General features: G+C 42.1%; 1 protein-coding gene across 2 annotated transcripts in view; it reads right to left on the bottom strand.

Annotated features, from left to right (window-relative positions):
- Positions 1-388: 388 nt before the first annotated feature.
- Positions 389-25,090, bottom strand: part of LOC110985997 (uncharacterized) — a 33,554-nt gene continuing 8,852 nt past the window's right edge. Inside the window, exons 2-19 of one of the 2 annotated variants that reach the window (XM_022247558.2) lie at positions 22,780-22,901; positions 22,502-22,572; positions 21,921-22,040; positions 21,170-21,365; positions 20,673-20,771; positions 20,240-20,358; positions 19,004-19,423; positions 14,966-15,983; positions 14,507-14,625; positions 13,750-13,840; positions 11,934-11,980; positions 10,622-10,657; positions 8,696-8,749; positions 7,912-8,062; positions 6,522-6,621; positions 5,846-5,969; positions 4,566-4,695; positions 389-3,220 (exon numbers count right to left, since the gene is read on the bottom strand). In XM_022247558.2, coding sequence (XP_022103250.2) covers positions 3,093-3,220; positions 4,566-4,695; positions 5,846-5,969; positions 6,522-6,621; positions 7,912-8,062; positions 8,696-8,749; positions 10,622-10,657; positions 11,934-11,980; positions 13,750-13,840; positions 14,507-14,625; positions 14,966-15,983; positions 19,004-19,423; positions 20,240-20,358; positions 20,673-20,771; positions 21,170-21,365; positions 21,921-22,040; positions 22,502-22,572; positions 22,780-22,901 — 3,145 coding nt within the window. In that variant the 3' untranslated portion in view covers positions 389-3,092. The remainder of the gene's footprint in view (positions 3,221-4,565; positions 4,696-5,845; positions 5,970-6,521; positions 6,622-7,911; positions 8,063-8,695; positions 8,750-10,621; positions 10,658-11,933; positions 11,981-13,749; positions 13,841-14,506; positions 14,626-14,965; positions 15,984-19,003; positions 19,424-20,239; positions 20,359-20,672; positions 20,772-21,169; positions 21,366-21,920; positions 22,041-22,501; positions 22,573-22,779; positions 22,902-25,090) is intronic. The other variant, XM_022247559.2, reaches the window with a different exon arrangement.

The following is a 25,090-nucleotide window of genomic DNA, read 5'->3' as shown; positions in this document are numbered from 1 at the left end:
TGATCAAGTGGGTAGTGTAACTCTGTAGAATTGGGGGGGGGGGAGAATCAACACACCTGATCAAAAAACAAAACCCTATTACAGGAAAAAATGTCTTTGGCACATCCAACTTATAAACACTGCCCCTTATACACAGGCACGTAACTTGGACTTTGACCCCCAAAATGAGGAAATTCCTATCTTTACAAGACTGTGTACAATGTTTTCAATTTTCAATGGCATAAGTGTGAAGTTCAAAACACAGAAATGAGCAGTTCCCTGGAAAACTTTTATGCCTGTTTATACTTAAAAGTATATGATGAGAACAGATTTTAGAGATTGCAACATTATGTGTCTTTCACTTAAAAAAACCCAAAAAATAAAATAAAATAAACCAGTACAAGACAAATGACTCTAAAATGGATCTTTATTCAAATAATAACTTGCCTTCTAATCAATATCATCACGTACTTAAGAAGTTCGAAGGACAGCACGTCAGTGTTTTTCCAACCGCCCTCGCATAAACGTTGCTCGTAAAATTCATAAATATGGAATGCACACAGAACACTGTCATTATTCCACATTGGTTTTCCTTTTAAAATAGTGTGCCTCCTTTCCTTAATTTTTGTTGTTGTTTTAAGAAAACATTACCGGGCATGCACCTCTGTTTTTAATAACGTGCAAAGAAATGGCAGCCCCTAAAAAAGTGATGTCAAACACAACGTTTGAAATCATACAATCACAAATCATTTCAGTCTTTTTTTCTTACTACATTACATGCATTTATCATTCGTGTGTCTGAATTGGGCAGGACTCATTTTCATGATTATCCATTCTGCACTGGGAAATGACATCAGGTAAATAAACATACAAAAGCCCCAATGTTAGCAATAATGGCACAGGGTTTATATTTCCATTTTGTTGGGTGGTGGAGGGGGCTCTTGGAAATCCTACACAATATGTAGCAAAGCTATCAATGGTTTGAGATTGGTCCACTCCAAGTAACAGTACAAGTTGGGAAGATATGAACAGGTGCAAAGGAATACTTTTGTTGCGATTCATTTTGATAGCCTATACTTAAAAAACATGAATGACTAGAAACTATAATTTATGAGTCAGATCTCAATACTCCACAACTAGTTGGTATTGACATAAACTGAAGTGTGTGTGTGTCTTTCTTGTCATAAATTATACCAATCAAACATGTAAATGGGCAGAGTGCGAATAAATCGTCAAACCCAGATGTGATGTTAGTTTACTTTTTTTTATCCCTATCTCTTCCGTGCTTGGATTTGAAATAGCGAGTGCTGGCATATGTGAACATTACATACAAAAACACTGCACATATACATGCACCACACAACAAACCAATGCATTCAAATTTTCAGAGCAGAAGTAAGTTTACAGAGAGCCGTTACATATACAGTTGACGAGGTCTGGCTCTGTTTGCATAATTATGGAAGTTCCTTGCAGGTTGATGGCTAGGTAGGATGGAACAAACCCAAAGAAAAGGTGATGGGTGGATAAATGCCTGACACAGGCTACTCTAAATATATACTCACTATGAATAGTTTCCTAAGATTAGAATACCTCTGTATTTCTCAAAATGTATTCTTGACCCTATCTGAAAATTTGAGAACCTGGACCCAATCAAAACAAAGACAACTAGTGGCATTGAGAAGCAATTACTTGTATAAGGGAACATTTGGGAGTATATACTCCCATAAACATTCCCATTTGGTCAAACATTCCCAGGCATCAAGGCTCATTTGGACATGGGCTGAGTCACGTTTGCACACAGGCTGAGTCACGTTTGCACACGCCTGTGCATTGCACTGGAGTCAGGGGTCACGTGCACAGTGATCTAGCACACTTTATAAATTACAGTCACCACTCCACTATGGACACGTCTACTGTGGCCACCTGGCTCTTGCGGCATGAGGCTCATTCTTACGGTTTGTCCAAATCAAAAGTGTCTCCATCTGAGAAATCCAAGCAACTTTTTAAAAGCTTGAGTCTGCTGTTTGGCCAAACGAACAAAAGTTTAAACGTTGGAGCCATTCTAAACAGAACGAAAATCAGTCGCACGTCTATGATCCAATAAACCTGTACAATGCAGCATTTCACAGTATTTCACAGCATTCGTTGGCGTTCCATGAGAACCCTGTAGACTGATCTCCTTGACACGCATATATTAACATTTCTAATAGATTTCTCATTTTGAAAATACGTTGATTACAACACCGTCCCTCCAAACTTTGAATTCGCACTTATTATCGTCTATCAGCGGATGATTTCCAGAAACAATGCATCACCTTTCGCATTGTTTAGACTTCGGTAACTTTTTTCTTGAGTACCTGAAGAACAGGCTGATGATCATAAACGATGCACAGCCTCCCCACAATTTCAACATTTTACAAATCTTAGACCAGCGTCACCTCACCTCAGCTATCTTGAAGCTGTGCATACAGTATGTGATTTGATCGCAGTCACTCACAACACTGTTTTTTTTTCCCATTATAACTGAGGAGAAACTTTGCAATTCTCTCATGGTTTGGCGAGTACATACATGTATACCCCCTACAAAATCAGGTGATACTTAGCGCATCAAACTTAAGATGTTGAGCAACGACAAGCTTCATTTTCATTTTGGACGTGAATGCCAAAATTAAGCAGCCTACAAGTGGAGGTGTAAGTCACTCCGTAATACATCGCACGGCTCATACACTTACACACTATCCGACTTCCATGAAATGAGTCACAACTCAATACAAACAGCTCAATGCGCGACACATAAAATTTCATGAAATCCACTGCTGAAGTGCTTCGATGCAATTACTGATGATACCTGGCACCCACCACAAGAGCCCAAAATGTCAAAGTCTATTAGCGCATGACCCTGCTTGCACAAGGCTACTGAGACCCCATCTTCAACCCATGGGAAAAAACATCATTCACAATAACACTGGGTTGTTTATTCGTTTCCAGTGCCGAGTCTCATTTTCTCCCCAAAGTTCAATTCGTAATTCAATTAAAAAATAAGAACAGCACATGTTTACAAATAAATAGTGATGGCTAAAATAGTCTGAACGTTCTGAGTAGGGAGCCTTTCGTTATGTCTTGCCGTGCGCACGCTGGTCGGTGTCTCTGGTGGCCATTTCTTTGATCTGGGCTGGGAGGGCAGCTGGGTCCATCAGGATGGAGGTCTCTTTGCTGACTTTGGTTAACGCTGCCGTCACCACTGTTGGGAAGAAAAAAGGGAGCAACGATAACAAGGAAAACTTTAAAAATGTATGAAAATCAGTACTAGTGCTCTCACAAGTCATCGTGGTCCAGATAACCAGGCAACAGACGATGTACTTCAGGTACAGAAGACACAATATGCGGACAACATAATTATAGGGTGTAAGCTACATGTACAAGCAAAAACGTAAACCTTTTAAGCAGAGTTCCCAGCATTTCATGGGAACAAAATTCACTGGTTTTTCCCTCATAGAAGTTAAAAATTCCAGTATCATCATTTTGGCTTTAAAGTCTGATAGTGTACACTATAGGGGTTCATGTTACAGGTTACAAGGTTACAGGTGCACCACAGCTATATTGATACAGAGACAAAGAGGTATTTACTACAAGTACACTGAGCTATACTACAAAGTCACCAGAGCCATGCAATCATCCAGAGGATTTGCTGTTTGGTAATGGACACGAGGTGAGAAAGTCTGGTCACTGGACAAATAAATTTCCTGATTTGAGGGACTTTTCTCAAATTCCCTGACATTTCCCTGACTGGAAAAAGGGGGAAGTCATTTTCCAGGTTTTCCCCGATTTCCAGATTGCCTGGGAAACCTGTTAAGACGTTAATGTTGGAATACAGTGCGTACCTGGAACAGTTTCACAAAGTTGTAAGAATCAATTAAAATCCATACGTGTTACAAACAAGTGCAATTGTGAGAACAGCATGTGGACAACTTGAGCACACAAAGAATGAAGCAATGTTGTTTTTATTAATGCCGCTTTAACAGCTTTCCAACACTTGCTACATTGTGACCCAAGCACATTAAGAAAGAGTTATAAGAATGTTCAGTTACCCCTTAACACCAGTCAACTTTTTTATCAATAACTGGACAAGCAATTAGCAGAGGATGAAGCCAATCAAAAATGCTGCTCTTCAGTGCACAATATACCCAGCATGTCAACTGGCCGGCACAACATCACAAGTGAAGGTGTACAGGTCCGAGTGTGATCAAAATGAAAAGGCATGGTAACAATTAGAAATTGGAAGTTGTTGAATGAACTGCAGTGAACAGATTGTAGACTGTGCACGAGGCCCCGTTTGACTTTGAGAATGATGATGAGCCTAACTTTTTTGGAGTATGGAGTGTGCCAGCATCACTTGCAGATGGCATAATGATGTGCTTATCACAAATTGCTTGCCTAAACCTGTCAGCCTGACGAAGTACATGAACCTGCTTGCAATACATCTCCCAGTGGCTGAATAACCTTCACAATACTATTTACAATTTCTACAGAGTTCACAGCTTTCTTCAGCTCTTATTTTTTGTTATTCTAGTCAAAAGCATACTCACATTTCCTGAGCGGTTTTAATCTGCAGTGTCCTTCAGTCCAGTCCTGTACGGTCTGGTCAAAGTCGGAGACATGGGACGAGCTTACAGCAGCGAGGTACGTCTCAAACAAAGGCTGGATGATCAGGCTGAACTGGGAACAGATCAGCGAGTGAAGGAAAATATTCTGACACCTCCGGCTAAAAAAAAAAGACCGAGAGCTAATTACACCTGTACCTTTCGCGAGCCGAATATACCTGTCCCACTGGCCGAGTAAAATTTATCCAAGGTCCTAGTATACACAAATCTGGCAGAAAGAACGAGAAGCCATTACCGTGAGGCCATCCTGTTCACACAAAGGCGGTATGCACTTGTTACATTCCTCTCCGACCAACAGGGTGTCATGACTTGCCAAAGAGTGTGCCCATACACTAAAGTTTACATGAGCGTGAGTGTGATTACCTCACAGGAATGGCGTTTCCTTGGATTTGTCTAAAGGGAGCAAGAGGTAGGGCAATTTGGGCAGGACAGGGGAAGAAGAGCTTATGCACCATTACCCTATGCTGTGAGAATTCTATGGAAGTCTGACACAAACATTTACTACATTTTAAACGTTTACTCAAGCTGTTCCAATTTTTTCCAATGTTTAAAAATCTTGCTACCATGAACCTCAACATGAATGAGATGGAAAGCAATGAAGACAAGGTCTTCTTACATGTACACAGATTCGCATGAGGAAACACCTTTACTGTGATTAAGGTATTCCCTGTAATCACATACAGGCTGCGTGCAAGCTTAAACTTGAGGTGCGCATTAATTTTTGGCAGACTATTCAAACGCTGTTGACTGCACAGGTGTGAATATGAGACCTATTTAAGGTACAGAGTGTCCAACATTGCTGCCATTGAAAGGTTATCCCACTAACTGGGCTCACAACACCTGGAGATTCCTGAGACCATCTCCGCTCCCTAGGGAGTATGCAATGTACCAGCCTGATGCTGCCACATCAGGTGTTAACAGCTAAACACAATAGCTATCTCTGACCCCACACTTATCCGTTTACTCTTGGGTAGTTTGTGCCTTGCCAAAGCTCGTAATATGTAACCAACTACTAAGACTCAACCTCTATGATCGGAAGCTAGAAATCCTACCAACTAGGCCACATGTCCCCCATAGAGGTACCACCAAGGTAAAGGGTCCTATCAATTCCCACCATTTCTACTGATAAACTAATGTGACCAGGTGAGCTCTACCAAACAAAATCAGGCAGCCAGTGGGCAAAGGGACAGCAATGCCAAGGATACAATCCAGAAGGTCCAGTTCTGCTTCACTTTCTGATGGGTGTAGGTCTCCATCATTTGGTAGAGCTGCCGGTCACTCTGGGCAGTGACTGGTGCCCCGGTATCTGGCAACTCGTCTTGGCATGAGCTTTCAAGAAGAAAAAAAAAACAACACCACTTGTTAAACTAAATGCAACATGAACATGCGTTTCTATCTTTTCTCTAAGTCTTTTCTTGGCCGTCCTCAAGGCGCCCTCTCATAGACACGTTCTCAATGTGCCTCCTCTCTATATGCATAACTGGAGGAGAGTGCTCGCTGATATTGTACAGAAGGAAAAAATGCAGAGACGTACGCAGATACAGAATGGACCAAAAGTGCGTAACAATGGAAATGTGGCCATAGCCCTGCATGTAACTTTTCCTTGTTCTCTCAGGGATTTTAGACAATTCTGCATGGTTGGGGATGCTTAGAGCTAACACCACTTTTACCTTCAAGTGGGGCTTGACGCCTTTTGGAAGTTTCAAAGTGGATGATTTGAGGATTAAGGAAAGTTTACACAAAAATTCCTGGAAATAATGTGCCACATCTAATAAGTCATAGTTCCTTTTCTTCTGCATGTAAAAGAAAATATGTACGTTCAACTCTTCAGCTTCATTTAGTTACGCTAATTGAACATGGCAGAACGAGGGACCTCCTTACTCTATTTCAGTGTTGAGTGCCTGTATTTCCTCTCGCAGCTTCTCCGTAGTGTCCCTCAGGTCTTTCAACTCTGCTTTCAGAGTCACTATGTGCTCATGGGCTATGAAAACAACAGCAAAAAGTGCTAAGTTACAAGGGCCAAGCGCTACTGTAGGGTGCATGGCACCATTGAGGATGCTGTGATTTTTAATGCAAGAGCTAGGATGGGACTCTTCCATTTCAGTGCTGGAGCAAATCTGCTGTGTTGAAGAGGAGTACTTCATTGAACAGTGAGTAAAAAATATCACAGCATTGTATTTAGGCATCATTTGAAAATTCTTATCGGTTGACTATAGGACAGGGCCATCCTACCCATAACAGTGACTTGCGTTGAGTGAATAATGGAGGGGGTGTTGCTACACTGAAGCCACATAGCCTTGGGAGTAATACAATGTAAAGGCATTTATTGGTTAGAAATGGCCTCTGGAGAGCACTTAACCTGATAGCAAACTGATAACTAATGTGTCGGTCAGACCGTTCTGTCTGACACCTACCTGATAAGAATTTTGAAATGGTGCCTTAGTATGATTCATACTTGTACGAATAGTGGATTCAACTCAATCAACTGAGCCTGGCATTCTTGTGATGTGAATGTAAAGTATTTGTGAAGCACTTGTGAGTTCCCCTGTAGTACTTCTGCAGTACTTGACTATGACCTTGTTATTTTGCAGGTCTAAAAGTCAAGCCTCACGCAATGTTTGCAAGTGCACTCATCTCAGCAGAGACAACTATCACAAGCTTTCCATTAAGATAGCACTGGGTTACAATTGCACTTGAGCAAGTTTTTACACAGTACCAAGCACAGTTCCAAAATATTCACAATATTCAACAATTTATAAACATGCAACAGGTTTTGCCCTTACCCAACGTATATACTGATAAACACTGTATGCTCAGTGCTTGTCTGAGAGCTTGCGAAAAAAGTCACAAGCTTGCTCGGGTGGGACTCAAACCCACGACCTCCTGCTTAATAGTGCACACCTCTTAACCACTCAACCACCGAGCTTGCCCGCTGCTTACCAGCTGCCTCACCTGACTCGGACCGGCCAGCCGACCCCGGCAAGCTCGGTGGTCGAATGGTTAAGACGTCTGCACTAGTAACCAGGTCGTGGGTTCGAGTCTCACCCGAGTAAGCTTGTGAATTTTTTCACAACTTCTCAGACAAGCACTGAGCAAACAATGTTTATCATACGTACATTGGGTATGGGCAAAACTTGTTATATAAATTAATATCTCCCCAACACAAAACTACATCTTGAAAATATTCATCAAAATGTTGGAGACAGCAAAACCTGATATCAGTATTTGTGCGGATTTTAAACTGTAGTTTCTAAAGTCTGTAGGTTTCCACCTTTCTGCAGCATGGTCGCTGTACTGCTTTTACTGGAATCACTGGTATTCCGCAGGCTTGGGACAACCCTCTGGATCTCGTCCAGTCCTGACTGGATGTTGAAGCGTCGCTTGTGCTCGGACTGAAGGTGTTTGTATCGCCGGCGGGTTTCCTGGGGAGAAATGCAAGGGTTTGTTGGACAACCATTCGATACTTTTTGGAATTTAATTCCTGAAGACAACACTTTGGGACATTTCATATGAATTCACATAGTTAACACAAAATACTCCCCAAGGCTGACAATGGTTCATATACATTTATATAAATAAAAAGTGATAAAGTTTTCAAGAATCAAAGATGCCAGACAGGTTATTGACCACAGTCTGAAAACAAGATAAAGAAGAGCCTTGTTAGGGATGAAAATTAGCTAAGCATTTTAAATAAAAAAAATCAGGCCTTTGCCTGAAAACTGATATCAAAGTTGCTGACAAGAACCAAACTGTAATGCATGGCTTTTTGGTCCAAATAAATGCATGAATATCAAAATCAAATTTTGATTTTTATCAGGCTACTCAGTGCCATAACATCAAGGTGTCTTTATGATCCATATTATTATGTGTATTAAAACATAAGATTATTCATATTCTATTATATCTAACATAATGTATTAATAACCAGGGACCTCTACTCGACAAGCTATGCTTTCTAGGGGTCTCCATCCATACAGACTATTGTCTTCACAATACAGTGTATATGTATCATGTGGGAAATAAAGTGAAGGTGATGATGAAAGTTGTGTACGTACCTTTTCACCATTGTTCTCTGGTGTTTTTCTCCGTTTGGTTTGAGGTGCTGGGAACTGCATAGCAATAAACAGCAAAAGAGTTTGGGTATTTTTTCCCCTTCTACAAATTGGACACGAGGAAACCCAGCTGATCCTTTCATAAGAATGTGACCTTTTAACAGCTCCTTCAAAGATGTTGGTCTTACGCAACTTGCCGAACAGACAGGATGATGAAAACGGTACAGTCTTTGCAGTCATGTTGTGAAACACACTACAAAAATGTCTAGATTTGAGAGGTACATGTAACCTCCTATTCCATCAACAGACTTCAGACATACACGTATGTACAGTAAGTCTGAGTTGTGAAACAGCTGAACCAAATAACCTGCCCCTTTTTCATCAATGTTCAACCCATTCTTGACCATTGCCTCAAACTTTCTAACATCACGGTAAAAAGGTCTTTACATGTACATACATGTATATGTGCAAAATCTGGAGCAACTGAGGTCACAGTGAAAATGGTCTATGGGCCAATGGTGCAAACTGCAAAATGTACATGTAGCTGTGTGGCCGACCAATAAGGATGAGTACACTGATGGTTGTACGTGCAGCTCAGTCAACCAGGGTCAAGGCTAGAGGCAAACACACTCAAGTTTAAACCTTGGCATCCATTTTGATGTACTCATGGGGTGATTAATAATGAGGAAACGCCCCCAGGAAGCTTCATCCACCACCAGGGTGACCAGTGGTACATACCAAACACGTACCTGGAGTTATCAGTCCCTGCATTATCAGTCGTCAGTCTGGCAATGATGTATGCACAATCCATGCAAAATGCATCCCCAAACCGCCTTGCCTATTTTTTCCCTGTACCATCCAAAACTGCCGTAGTGCCAAACGCTTTTCTGGATTCTCCAGTGAATACAGCATAACACAGTGCACAACACGTACTAATGGGTTAAGCATCCCACTGGTACAACTGTCCATCTCCTGAACCAAAAGCTGGCACAAGCATGAAGCTCACTGAAAGCAGGTGAAGCAATAAGGTCAGGGCCATGTTGAAATTGGGAGGGAAACAGCATCCCAAATCTTTATGGTGTTGCAAGTTTATTCCTTGGCTGATTATGTTGTGGGTATGCACGTTTATGAAGCAGGCTTCTCACGACAGACATGAATGCTGCTCTTCTATTAGGCGTTACAACACTCTGATCTCTCTGTGTGTATGACAATCTACACGATAGGGACTGCATGATGTACATGTACACACACGTGCACATAAAGTGGGTACATTGCTCACAAAATAATCAAATAATTTCCTATCCGCTCTGAGCGGAACAAAAGAGGGCTTTTTTTTTAGTACTCGCCGCATAGGCAGGCGTATACGTTTATAATGGGATGAATGGCGCGTTTGACGCGGAGCATACCAAGTACGCATTAAGAATTTATTCTTTAATGTATGGTCTTTGCGAACACGCAGAATGCATGCAAGGACCTGCTGGGAAAACTTACTACCATCTGTCTTTCTTTTGCCACTTGGGGGTGCACTTCAACTCGTGGATTGTCACCACAAAAAATCACAGAAAGTTGATGTTTGTCACATGCTTATCATGTGAAGCCCTACTTTCATGGATAGGAGCCTGATGTAAGGTAACATGTACAGTACTTGTATGTGTATATAGCCCAAGCAATGGGTGTTGAGACAGCAACAATGTGCTACAGTGTCAGATCGCAGTTCAAGTGATAGTTCATTTCAATATCCCAATTTTCCACATCTGTGGTGCAACAGAGTGCAGCTGCAAATGACCTACCAAAAAACCACACTTTGAAAGCTGTCGACGACTACTCCACAGCCGAAAAAGATGTACAATGCAAATGTCCATGGCTTCAAAAATAAAGGAGCAAAGTGGTGAGTTGTTGCTTGCAAGCTTGAAGATTTGTTAAACTCACCGACTTTGACTGACAGTCCATAATCCAGTCATAAAGCTGGTGGGGGGTTATCAAGAGAAATGGGCAGTTGAGAAATCTGACCAACTGTGAGCATCTATTAACTCTACCAGATTAACCAGTGAGGGATCTTTTGCGGGACCTACGCAGGGTGACATCTGGCTTACAGGAGGGAGGGCCTAGGTCGGACAGATGCAACTATGGCTAGAAATAATGTATACATGTATCTACGAGACGTCCCTGGCAGCAGTCACTACCCATACGAGAAGATATGCAGAGTTCCCACAGAAATTTGGAAACCAAATTCCATGACTTTTCCAGGACTTAAATATGGCAATGCCTTGACATTTAACGCCATTTTGAAGAGAAAAAGTGTTTGGTACACGTATTAGGAATTGGACGACTGCCCCAGCCACACTGTAGACCGACAGGGATATAGCCTGTAAATTTATCATAATTCCATTATCCTTATTTCATTATCCCATCATAAGCAGCCTACAGCCCATCAAAAAAATAACACTTTGATGTTTGTTTTCATGACTTTTCCCTGACTTCTTTCTCTCTGACAACAGGATACCATGGCATCCTGTTCCTCCCCAATGTTCTGTGACTTTTCCCTTGACAACTTTTTCCACAGGATTTTTCCATGACTGTGGGAACCTTGCTGCGGAAGTCACTAGCTGCGGCCACTACTCATGGGTTATGTGTATTACTCCTGGCCATGCACTGTACATGTAGCAAACTTGACACACACACAAAGAAAGCGCCGGCAACCGAGGACAAAAAAACTGAGCACATGACTAACAGACGAATGCCCTGTCCATTATGCAGACGAGCAGCAGCTCACCAATCCCACAAAGCGTGCGGAAGAAGCTGGTCATGGACAGGTGTCGGTGTCAGACATTTGTTGGCTGTCTGTGTGACTAGTTGAAAAGTCAAGGAGAGGGGTTTACTGAAGGGATTGGGACAGCAGTACCCAGCGCATGCCTCTCATTTCAACAGAAATGAGACAGGTTAGTTACAGCAGGGTAGGAGACCTACATGTACACTTGCTACAGGTTTTTTCCCTCCAGTTTTGATAGCAAACGTGGGGAGAACAAAATGAGGGAATTGCCTGGAATGAGAAAACTTGGAACTCTGTTACAATGCCAGTATGACGGGAATGCATGGGGCCACCAAAAAGGGAAAGGGGGGGTTTAAGATTCCGTTTTACTACTGTAACTGTCCCTTGATACAACGAAGAGCAATAGCACAGATGAATACTGCAGAGAAACACTTCATTTGATTCTTGCAAGTTTGGAAAGGCCACACTCACCTCAAATTCAGTGCCTTCTGTCACGCTGCCCGGGGAGGAAGCCGCACCTATGGTCATGTGGGAGTAGGGATGGGGTGACACGCGTGACAGGGATGTAGGAACACCGGTTGGATACACAGATGGACAGACACACAACAAAAGGGATGACAGAGGCACAGAATGGTGGGAATGTCAGACGGTTTGGGCAGGTCAGGAAAGATCACAAGTGCACAAAGTGTCAGGGAGAACAAAAGGAAAAAAGACATGTTAAAATCCAGTTAAAATGCACAGGACAGCTGTAATGCAAGAAAATGATGAAGATGTTGTTAATATAAAAAAGTGACACCACACAACTTCTATTTAAATTTCAAAGCAGGCCCATTGCATTCTGTGAAGGAAGATGCATCTGAACTTGTACACATCACAGGCATGGTTGTGCAGGGTCAGTTTTACACTTTCACAAGAAAAGGAACACCTTGGCAGAATGCCAAGAACTGACATTTTTAGTATTCCAAGTTCCACTGCAAGGTTTTTGTACATTGCTTAATTCCTGTCATCCGCTTATTTAAAAAATACTTGACGATACCTCATCAAAAACACAATAATAGAAACCCCAAACAAAAATAAACCAATGAAGATGATAAAAAAACTGGGACAACTGAAAGAGAGAACAATTTCTCTGGAGTGGCAATTTATTTCTGTTGAGCTGCTTGCTTCCTTTGAAATTGAAAACTTGAGAAATCTCAGGTTTGAGTTTGAAACTCGGCCAATTTTCAATGACCAACAGTTTACTGTACCTCTGTTTGAAAAGCAGGAAAATATGTCACATCTAAACATTTCACTTGGTAAAATAGTCGTCCCAGCATTTTCTTCTTAAAAAAGCAGCAATCTCTTTTCAAAGTACGAGGGGCAAGTATTTACAGCATGTTACGTTTGCTTGGGATATTGGGGGCAGGTATTCAGTGTTCAAAATTGAGAGCTGGACAGTTGGAAAAATGAAAATTTTCTTTTCATTTGTCACACACAGACAGTTTTGGTTTGTATAATTCTCTGAAAAGGAAAGACAATAATCTGCAAAAGAAATTTCACGATATTAATTGCCGTGCGTTAGGTTTGAGCGAGTTAAAAATATTTTGGGTTATTTTTGAAGTGTTTTGTGATTTTCCTGTGGAGAAAAATGGAAGCATTATAGTACAGGTACAGAGTTAAGGAGCTGTAAATAAAGATAACGGAAAAATGTCAGGGTTGGGAATACAGAGCTGTACCACTGAAAAGAAGAAAATCCTTTGGGTAATCATGGTAATGGGAGGACATACGGCCTATTTCAGAAATGTCACACACACAAGACAATCCAGTGTTCTGCCGTGAGCTCTCTGTTCAGATTGCCTTGATCAGCTCAGAGTTTTTTTGAGAAGGGACGGCCTGGATTTTATCTGTACAAACTCAGAGTGCTTCGCTTGAATGCCATCAAAAATTCACTTTGAAAAATCCGCAGTTTTGCGGCTGGCCCTGACACCATGTGATAAAATGAACACGGGCAACTCCAAAAATGCAGAAAGATCACGGCAGAGGACCAAAGAGGAAAAACAAGCAAAATACCGCGGCGCGGACACATCACGCCGCGGCTATACTTGCCGCACACCGAACGCAGCGTGCGAACGGTTTTTGTGTGGGGTTCAACAAATTGTGCATATAACAAGTGAATTCAATGCCCTCCGAGAACGATGTGAACCGGCCAGGCCTTCCTCTACCCATCTCCAATTTTTATTCCTCCGTCGCCTTTTGGGGTTTGCTATCTGGCTTTTGGCTCTCTTTTCTTTTTCTTTTTTTTACTCACTAGACACGTTGGACGGATGGCCAGATGACGGGAGAAAGGGGTTTACAGACATCTCTGATGGGCTAGGCATGCCAAGATCTTTTGCCTCAGACTATGGAGATGTACAATGTATGAGGGGGAGAAAGGGGGAACGACATTGTGGTTAAAATTTCCACCAAAAAGACAAACAAGGGAAAAAAACCGACACAATCTGTACTCACCGACACACTGCCTATCGCCTATTTAAAGATTTACATTTTAAGAAAAGGAAAAAAGTTTTTCTCTCTTGAAGTTCAAATTCAGTAAAAGGATGTGAAGAAAACAATACACTTATAAAATCATTTTGAAGTTTATCATTCTACAAACCCAACTTGAAATTCTTTTGACCCAAAGAGGGTAAAATACAAAAAGATGTTTATAGTATATCATGTTTGCACATTAGCATAAAAGACGTTCACGGTGTGACATGATTTTTACTGATGGTGAACACTCCATAAAATGAATTGGCTTGGCAATTTTTAACAAAACATCTTCGTTGTACAATTTAAACGTGACTTTAGAAAACACCTTCAGTTACTGATTCCCACTAAGAAATTGTTCCCTTCATGGTGGGTAATCTTACAGCGAGAAAAACAACAGCGGTGTTCAAAGCAGCCTCGAAAGACTGCAAATAATTTCTGGAACACAAATTCACAACGGAATCCAGAAAATCTAATTTTTACAGTTGGCATTTTGCGACGGGAGAAACCAGGACAAGCTGGTGCCCCTCAGCACATACCTTCCCCAGGAAAGTTGTGTAGGAGGCCGAGTCAGAGAACCCGACCTGACTAACACGTGGGCTGACCTGACTAACACGTGGACTGCGATCATGGGAATTCTTCCGACTATGGGAGCGCTCTGATGAAACAAAAAGAACACAGTCATTCAAGATCAATTTTAAATTCTCTGAGACTCTCGGTTTACAGGAGGGTTAAATGGTTACACTCTGTAATTCCCGAATACTTTTGCATCATATTGTGCTTGTGCTGTTTACGTGAACTTGGACATATGACCTGAAGTGCAAATATTACTGGATTGCTTTAACTACTCACATGAATATTCATATCCTCTTAATAGCTTGAGGTCGTTTCTTTTCAATGTTACACACACAAAAAAAAAAAATCAATTCATGTGAGTAAAGTGAAACACTGGCACAATCATGCATTTATGCCAATTTGTGTGTTCTTTATCCCCAAACCTCTTTTGGCCTTATACGACGACGAGGTGCTGCTGCTGTTCTTTGATGCAGATGGAAATGGAAACTCTTCGAACTCCATGCTTTCATCCATCTGCGGTGTCAGTGGCCCGGGGGTCACATGGCCTGGAGTCACGTGGCCAGGTGTCACATGGCCTGGGGTTACATGACCCGGAGTCACGTGGCCAGGTGTCACATGGCCTGGTGTCACATAACCTGGAGTGACTTGGCCTGGCGTCACATGGCCTGGTGTCTTATGGCCTGGAGTCACGTGCCCCGGTGTTTTGTGGCCTGGCGTCACATGACCTGGAGTCACATGGCCTGGTGTCACATGGCCTGGAGTCACGTGACCCGGTGTTTTATGACCTGGTGTTGTATGACCTGGAGTTCCATGGCCTCCGAGACCATGGCTTGATTCTAAAAGACCCAGTGATTGTTTAGTATTGTTCTGCTGGGAATACGCTGCACCCAGAATGATGTTCTGGTCCATGGGTGCCATGGTGTCTGGGATCATCCCTGCAGGGAAACCACCGGCATTCTGGATGAACGCCATGTTAGAGCTGGAGAGGCCCCCCTGGGACATGATACCCTGAGGAAATCCACCCATCATGACAGAGGCAGCTGACATACCCCCAGCCAGGGACCAGTTCATTCCCGTGGAGGGCAGGGCCTGGGGCAGGTTGGAATTGGGCCAGTTAGGCTCCACCTGCGTGGTGTAGTTGCTGGTGGGTGAGATGGGCAGCTTTCCCTCTGTGGTCACACCAGACCAGCTGGTCTGGCTCCCACTGACTGCCAATTTCTGGGGCGCAGGTTGCAGGCTCGGAGTGGACACCTGCTGCTTGCTGGATTGCAACTGCTGCTGTTGCCACTCCTTCTGTTGTTGCTGCTGCTGCTGTTGTTGGAACTGGGCAGCTATTATTTCAAGAGCATCGCTGATGTCCATTCCTGTGTTTATGGACTGAGGGCTTGTGGCCATAGACGGACTGTATGGCTCCTGCTTGGGTATGGCAGTGGAAAATACCTGTGGAATACACACATGCATTCATACATGAGTACGCACATCTTTATTTAAATTTTCCACAAGCATTTTGTCTCTTAGCTAAGGAGCTTATTCTTAACATACCGGTATTCTTAAATGTTCACAGATAAAAAGGGAAAAAATTGGGGTTTTACACAAAATGAACAAATACAAACAGAAAGGATCTAACTACTGTAGTCCTGAGACCCCAGGTAAGTCAAAGCATTTGCCCCAGTTTCCTATCCAAATTGAAATGATGCCGTATGACCAAATTCACATCAGGGAAACGGCAGCAACTTAGACCTCGGTTAACACTTCAGGTGAATGCAAAAAATGCAGGACATTTGCTGTCACAAAATGTTTGCAGTGAACCTTCTTCATGTTGCAATGTTCTCTCATGTGAATTTGTAGCCCGAATAATTGATCAAACCTCACTAAATAGTAGGGGGTGTGACGATACCACATTTTCACAATATGATACGTATCGTGATACTTGGGTTGCGATACGATACGTATCATGATATGTATCGTAAAAACAAAGAAGCCAATAAGACGAAAGCCAGTTTAAAACAATTCACCAGTTTGGTAAGTTACTTACCAATAGTAACTTACCAACGGTAGCTTACCAACGGTAACTTACCAATGGTAGCTTACCAATGGTAACTTACCAATGGTAGATTACCAATGGTAACTTACCAATGGTAGCTTACCAATGGTAGCTTACCAATGGTAGCCTACCAATGATGGATTTCACATTAGTGCTGTCTGCGCACATCGGCATCGAAACCGAGGCTGTCTGTGTTGAACTTCATCGCACGCGCCCGCGGAGTCGACACAGTACATGCAGTATCCGGTTTGTAAGTGTAGTGCCACGCCCACTGCACAAGATAAACGACCATCGCAGGTACGTTAATTCGCGTTAGATTGCCATTATTTTCTCTTTTGATTCCACGTGTCAATTCATCCTGAAAGACTCTTCTACAAACATTGCAGCCTGAAAAGTCTGAATTTAACATACCTTTGCGTATTTTGTGTCTTGACTCCTTACTTTCAATCGTCTGATCGAATTAATAATTGAAGCTGACACATACAGCCTCGTTTTCAAACGTGGAAGTACACAGATCGACGCTAAAAGCATGATCCCTCTATGGTAGCTTACCGATGGTAACTTACCAATGGTAGATTACCAAAGGTAGATTACCAATGGTAATCTACCATTGGTAACTTACCAGTAATAGCTTATCAATGGTAGCTTACCAATGGTAGATTACCAATGAAAACTTACCAATGGTACATTACCAATGGTACATTACCAATGGTAGCTTACCAATGGCAACTTACCAATGGTACATGTAGCTTACCAATGGTAAATTACCAATGGTAGCTTACCAATGGTAACTTACCAATGGTAACTTACCAATGGTAGCTTACCAATGGTAGCTTACCAATGGTAACTTACCAATGGTAGCTTACCAATGGTAGATTACCAATGGTAACTTACCAATGGTATATTACCAATAGTACATTACCAATGGTAGCTTACCAATGGTAACTTACCAATGGTACATGTAGCTTACCAATGGTAAATTACCAATGGTAGCTTACCAATGGTAACTTACCAATGGTAACTTACCAATGGTAGCTTACCAATGGTAACTTACCAATGGTAACTTACCAATGGTAGATTACCAATGGAAAGCTTAAAGGTGATGAGGACAAGAAGCTTCTGCAAGGTGAGTCACAAAATTAAACACAAAACTGCATTTATTTCTCTTGAAGTGTTTCACGTTTATTAACATTAGGCCAAACAAAATAACATCTATGCTTCCTATTACATTGAAAAAAATAAGTTGGGTACTGTAGGTGGGTAGTCACTTTTTTTTGCTTCTAAAGTTTTGGGGTCAAAACGTTTAGGGTGGAGGATCTTTTTAATTTTAATTACAAAGTGATTTTGATGGTCTGCGGTGTATTCCAGCACTGTGTTTTCTTTGGATTTTTAACTTGAGGATCGCCCTTGTCAAAGATTGTATCCAAGTCAGAGCCTCTGCAGACAATTATGTATTTGTGTTGCACTGACATTTCGATAAGTTAATATCCAAAAATGTTTGAAAGTACGTACAAAACCTGCACGATGATGCATGACATGCATCCCATGCCAGTTGTCAAGAAACCCTCTGTCGACGAAAGCAAAAATGTACTAACAGTGGAGATTTTCAGTCACTACTTATTCTCACACGCGAACAGCTGTAATGAGTACCACTGACACAAGTATAAATATTGAAGTTCCATTGAGAGCCAATCACAACACAATGACTGGATGGTCCCAGGATGGTGTTTGTTTATACACAAGGCTTGCGCTTTGAGCCCAGCCACACTAGATCACTGTAGGCACGTGACGGTACTGTACATGTGCATATGCATGTAAATTCACTCATGTGCATTACAGAGCTCTAGTACTGTTTGGTGTTTGAAGCAAGGATCGTATAGCATCGCGTAGAAAAAAACAGCACTTACGCAAGGAAGAAAAAACCTGTCTAAACCTGATAAACTGGTGTGGTTTGACAAATGAAAGGATGAAGTCTGATATTCATCAAATTTCCTCATGATACCCAGATCGGTGTGAAGGTTTGGTGGCACGATGCATGCGCGACTGTCACTTTTGTGTTCTATTGCCAGGTAGGCCTACGTCATGTACGTGGGGCGAGCTGTCCGTGATGCTAAACCCATGCAAACCATTTCTTGCAAGAGTAATCAGTACAGGTGATATTAAAAATATAAAGCTAATTATTTTAAATTTCTATTTGCCCTAACTTTATTTTCAACTCACTGCCCATTTTATCATAATTCCCCCTCCCCCCAAAAATCGCGATTCACGTTTTTGTATTGCGATGCCGCATCATGACATTTTAGAATCGCGATTATTGATGCATCGGCGAATCGTTACAGCCCTACTAAATAGCACTCATATTCTCTTTCCTAAATACATGTAAGACTGTTTCTCTTGTGTTTTTTCTTCAACTTACTTGTGACTGGGAAAAGGTGACAGAGCTATTCTGCTGCCCCAGTGACGGGACCACGTCCACTTGCATGGCCATCCCTCCGCTGCCAGTGCCTGCACCCGACACCTCAAAGATCGGCGGCATCTGACCAAGCCCAGCCCCAGAGGTCATGGCCGAGGATGCAGAGGACGTCGACTGCGGGGCAAAAGCGCTGGCTGAAAACTGCTTGAGGGTGGTGGAGGCTGGTGCAGAGGTGGGCATGGGGAAGTTGGCCTGATCCCAGAGCTGGGCAGACGAGCTGATGGGGGCAGCTGGGGAAGACGGGAAGGAGAGATTGCGGGCCACGCTGGCTGGCCTGGGGCTGACAGTGACCAGGTAAGGGGCTGATACGACGGAGGCTGGCACTGGATCCTGCTGGGCTTCGGTGGTTTCCTCACTCACGGTCTGACCAGCCAAAAAGTAATTGTAATCCTTGTAAATGTGATCTAACCTATTGAAGAGAGTGCTAAGTCGCCAGACCCACTTTTTCAAAGGCCATTAAAAATATCTTGCACATTGTAAATAAATAAGGAACCACCACCTGTTTTTAACAGCATGCCAAAATTAAGTGATACGTCAAAATAAAGAGCTTGGTTTTCTCTTTAAAATGTAACCTGAAACCAAATTAGAGAAAACGGGCTCTCCAACTCAATCTGCAGGATCTGGCTGCTAACACAACATGAGAGCGAGGTTTTTCTAGGAATTTGCAGCTGGTCCAAAAAAACCCCACGATGAACAGGGACAGCAACCAATATAGGACAAGGGTGAAAACTAATCCCACTCACCGTCTTGACAGGGAATTATGTGATTTTAGTGGTTTGAGGAATTGAATCGAACGAATGCTACACAATTTAGCAATGCCGACTACATGTTCAATTTTGCATCCTTTGAGGGCCTACACATTGCCTTTTTGAAGTCAGTTAAGTTTGGAAACAAAATAGTACAATGGAAATCAGTTCTCCTCTCACAACTTGCAAATGAAGGCGTGATCACTAACTTTGTGACTTTAAATAAACATCCTTCAATCCCCAGCAGCGAAAATAGAATTAAGGAAGAGAACAGCATACAGGCCATCAGTATTTGTCATCCCTGGAATTCCTGACCGTTTATGCACTTCATTACAAAGGGCATTTAGCACCCACCTTCATTTGAAAATGAGATTTTGTTTTCATTTTTCAAATGATGTGGTGGGTCCACTTCTGTATATGAGCACCGACTCACCGTGAGCGGGCCAAGGAGTGAATCACTAAAGGCGCTTATGCTTTCTGTACCAAGCAAGTCCTCGTTGAACTCAATCAGGCTACGGAGGTCTACCTTGGTGGGCGTCTTACACAATGTATCTGGGGGGAGGGACAGACAGAAAAGTCAGCTTAAGCAGTACAGCTTTAGCTCCAAATTACAATGAAAAATTGGTACTAACACTATACAAAGAACAACCAGGTTGTTCTGACATAATACCTTTCTAGAAATGGAGTTGCAAACTCAATGTAAGTGCTGTAAATACATCCAGGGAACTTAAAATTTGTATCATGGCGGCACGATGCATTACAGAACCAACAAGTTTCTTCAAAGATTGTCAGCAGGAGTACAATGGGTAGATTTCCTCTTAAGTTTCAAAATGAACTTGAATTAGACTGAGCAATTTCTTTCTGACCCTGAATGGAGTCTAACGTGTCCATGAAGTCGTCGCCAAAGTCTGGTTCAAGCTGCATCAGCCCTGGCTGAAAGATGTCAGCATTGTAGACATGACGGGCTGCAAAGATAAGCAAAGATAATCATTTTACTGAGCAAAAAATGGTGATGTCCAAAACAAAACTGTACATGTTGAAATGAGGTCTGGTAAAAAAAGGCTTTCGAGATACTAGAAATGAAATGCACTGGGTGTGCTGTCCTATGCACGCTAACGGCATAGAATTCACGAATCCAATTTTCATTTGAATGTGCACAAATCCAAAGTATCCATCCCTGCATGGATGTATGATGGAATCTGCACTAACTACAGCTTCTATTGATGGTATCAAATAGTTAATTTGGCATTAACTGCTGAGCCATTTAAAGTTGATGCAACAGTCCCCAACCCTCCAATTTTCACTAGAATTATGATAGAATGTACACCATGGATTAGCCATTAAAGACGCTGCTCTCACACACCGATTTTCTTGGGATGCAGAACCGTGAAATGTTTCTTCTTGCTGATGAAGAGCGTGTCGGAGAAGTCCTTTGAGAGGTCATCGTTGAGGAGGGTGCGGGCGGCCATGGGGGAGAGGGGTGGGTGGGGCGTGTCCAGTTTGAATGCATTTTCTTCTGGGTTCTCGACTGGTTCGACTTGGGAGGGGTTCGTCCCAGGCTACAGGGGGACAGAGCCAAAGAACAAATACCTACTGAAAAGAGGGTTTTGTTCGAACACTTTCAAAATCTGCCAAAACCAAGCAGTGCAACAACGGCAAAGCTTGAGCCAAACTCAACTGTCAAACCATTAACTATTCCAGATACTACAGTGTAACATCTTAGAAAATATGTCCTGCTCAACAGCACCTGTTCTTCCTTAAAAGTGAATTAGGTATTCAATTCTATCACGCTTTTCCTCTAACACTTTGGGTTTTATAGGGATGGGACACACGACTCTTTGCACATGAACACTTCTGCTGCAAACTGCTTCCATTTTACGCGCTTTAAATATTGAATTCACATGTGCTGTGAAAGTGGGTAGTATAACAGCAAAACGAGAACTGAAATTCAGCTGATTTGAGCCAGGAACATTCATGTTGATGTTACACGTGTAAAACAAGAATGTAAATTTCACTCTGCATATTATGGTACGGGTTTGGCTTTCAATACAGGCAGGGCCACTCGACTGGCCACAGCTACCAACAAAATTTTCCGAGGTCAGAGTAGGACTCACCTTGCTGGTGTCCATGTGATAGAGGCGCCATCGTCGATAATCACGGACGACAGAGCCCACCTGTGATTGGTTGTATTGGATGCTGCCGATTGTGCCCCGGCCACTCTGGATCGCATCAGCCTGGAACGAAAGAGAAATTGTACAACACACTGGACGAAAAAGGTGTTAAGTCAAATACATGTGTGTAAAGGTGGTGTATGGGTGGTTTGCAGATGAGCTCATCATCGCTCCATGTCCAATACCCACCATCTTGGTGGAATGAGGCTGCCTGGTTGGTGATGAAATGTGTACATCTCAAGCATTATAAAAATACATGCTGACATGCACGTATACAATACTACATGTACATTTTAATTCCTACATCCTCCGATGTGCAACTTTCCCATGTGCACTAGGGAAATCCCCTGCATTCCTCTCACTCCTCCAAAATCTCTCAAAACCCCATGCTCTGTTTGGCTGAAACTGAATTTGGACTGCTCTCAGCAGGAGGTTGGGAATTGTAAAACAATTAATTGGAAGTTAAGATATGAGCAGCGTGAAGGTATGGAGCCTGAGCTGGAACCAACAAACTATGATCTCACCTGTAGCGTTGGTCTGGATTCAGGAAGGCGTGAATCAAAGTGACAGCCCATCGGCTTTTTTCCTTTGACAACTGAGGAATGAAGGAACAAAGTGAATGAATTATAAGATTTACGACCAATAGGAATTGCTACACAGTCTTGAATATTTATGAACTTTAACAGTTAAATTTAGCTCAAAAACATCACCCATTTTAAAAATGTAGCACTTCTCACTCTACACAGATTTCTTTCTGACTGAATATGTACACTATAAAATGGGGTTGAGAATAAAGACTCACACTGAATGTGCCAGCACCTCCAGATGGCGCTGTTGATGCGCAGCTTGTCAGCCCAAGTCCAGCGCTGGTGGGGCAGGTTTCGGGGCTTGGGCGAGATGAGCTGGAAACCCTTGCCATCCTGGCTGCATTTGGCACATAATGGACAAAGACAAAGAGAAAAGACAAAGGGGAAAAGACAAAAGGAAAAAGACAAAGCATCACTTGATGTGGCTTCCATAATTTTTGTTTTGCACTAGTGCTGATACTGAACCTGTGTACATGTATCTGGGGCCAAAAAGCCACTTGCAAGTTAAATTTGAATAAAATCTGGTACACTGTGTTATCTGATTGCACAGAATCATAACAATTTGAATTCCCCAGACTAAAGACACTGTTGCTATACCTCGTGATTCCGGGCAAGCTTTTGCATAGTGACCACCATCTCTGGAATGGACTGGCTCCTCTGTGCCGTTCTTATCCATTGAGAAAAGTGTATTGTTGCAAGGCGTCTCTTTCATAACCAAGCAAAAGCTTGCCTCGACTCACAAGGTACAGCAACAGTGGTTTTAGTATGGAGAATTCAAGTTGTTATGTTTTCGTGAATTTAAAGAACTCAGTGTACCAGATTTTATTCAAATTTAACTCGCAAATGGCTTATTTCATAGAGCTGTTTAAGCATAAAATTTGCTTAAGCGGGGAAAAAACTTTGCTTAATAAACAAAGGTTACCAGCTCAAACTCTATCTGATTGTCATGCAAACCAAAAAATAGCTAAATACAATCCCTAAACAATACACATCACAAGGAGTTTTGGCTGGTTACCTGATTTATCAAGTAAGGTTTTTTCACGCTTAAGCAAATTTTGTGCTTAAGCAGCTCTATGAAATTGGCCCCAGGTACCGTACACATACAAGGAAATTAAAATCCCTAAAATGACACAAGGAATGTTTGTCCACCGCATTATACCAAGACAGATGTGTGTGTAGACAAATGAAAGATCACATACGTGTACATGTACTTTCAACATCACATGAGATTATGTCAATATCAGTAAAACTCCATGTGTTTCCAGGTAGAGGTTGAAAAGTACTGGTTTATACAGGTTAGAGGCACGTGATGTACATGTACATGTAGATCTGTACCATACATGAGCATGTTGGTGTACCTGTACAGTATATTCTTTATATGAAATCTAGGATGTGAAATGCACATGTATGAAAAATTGATTTTGATAAGTATTTTACGCTTGTTTTCAGTTTGAAGGTATGGTACATATACTTTACATGTACATCCTGCATTCTCCACAAGGGTACATTTACATGTACATACATGTACCAGTACATACTGTACATGTATATACATTTGTACATGCACACGTTTATGTACCGGTACCAATATGTGGTTTACACGCAGCACCGGTATGTGATGTACGGTGCTGTACCACTACATTATGTCTTCATAGTGCGCTTCTGTCACCTTTTCTGCACAGGAGCACGTGTGTGGTTTATGCTGTTTACATAGTACATGTAGTATTGCATAGTATTTTTTGTTTTCATTAGGACACAAACAATCTACAGTGTCCCGGTACATACCGGTTATGTCGTGGTTGCGGAAAATTTTTACTCATAAAATGTGTAAAAAAAAATGTACTGGCCCTAACTTTTTATTGTTTATTTCTTGCAAGCAACCTAGTACCAGTAGATATCTATCACAGCCAATAATTTGTAAATAACAAGTGGCCAAAAACGTTTTTTTATCAGATTATAGAAATCACACACCAAGCCCATTTGTTCATGTACCGGTATACAATAACCTCTACATGTACATGTACATACATGTATGCTTACACACACAGTACATTTAATCTTGAAGCAAGGTTCAACCCAACCCTTTGAACAGAAAAACAGTATTTGGTAGCCACTGGCTACCAAATACTTTGGGAGCCAGTGGCTACCAATGGGGAAAATCTAGGCGCCAGCACTTTTATGAAAATTTAGTAATCACGTGTGCTGAATATTCATGAACGTACGTACACACATGTAGTATAAATACCCTGTGTTTACATTGTCCATCCATGCCGAAGAATCATGACTTGGCGCGGCATACGTCCACCACACAACTTGCATACAAAGGCCAATGAGGTGAATCCACGAAATCAGGGTTTTTGCCAACGGTTCAGCCACGGACGTTATGACGTCCGTAGTTTCAGTGTCGTAGGACACCCTGCTGCATGAATTGTGCTATTTCTGACACTCAAAATCACAGCGGCCCCCTTTAATTCCGGCATGAGCTCCGTTTCGGGTTTCATTTACATTGCAGCAAAAAACAGCAAA

The sequence above is a fragment of the Acanthaster planci genome, linkage group LG14 (assembly GCF_054643075.1).
Source record: "Acanthaster planci isolate LZ-2023a linkage group LG14, COTS_SCS, whole genome shotgun sequence".
Classification (NCBI taxonomy): Eukaryota; Metazoa; Echinodermata; class Asteroidea; order Valvatida; family Acanthasteridae; genus Acanthaster; species Acanthaster planci.
Note: the sequence above shows the minus strand (reverse complement) of the source record. Positions and strands in the feature narration are given on the sequence as shown.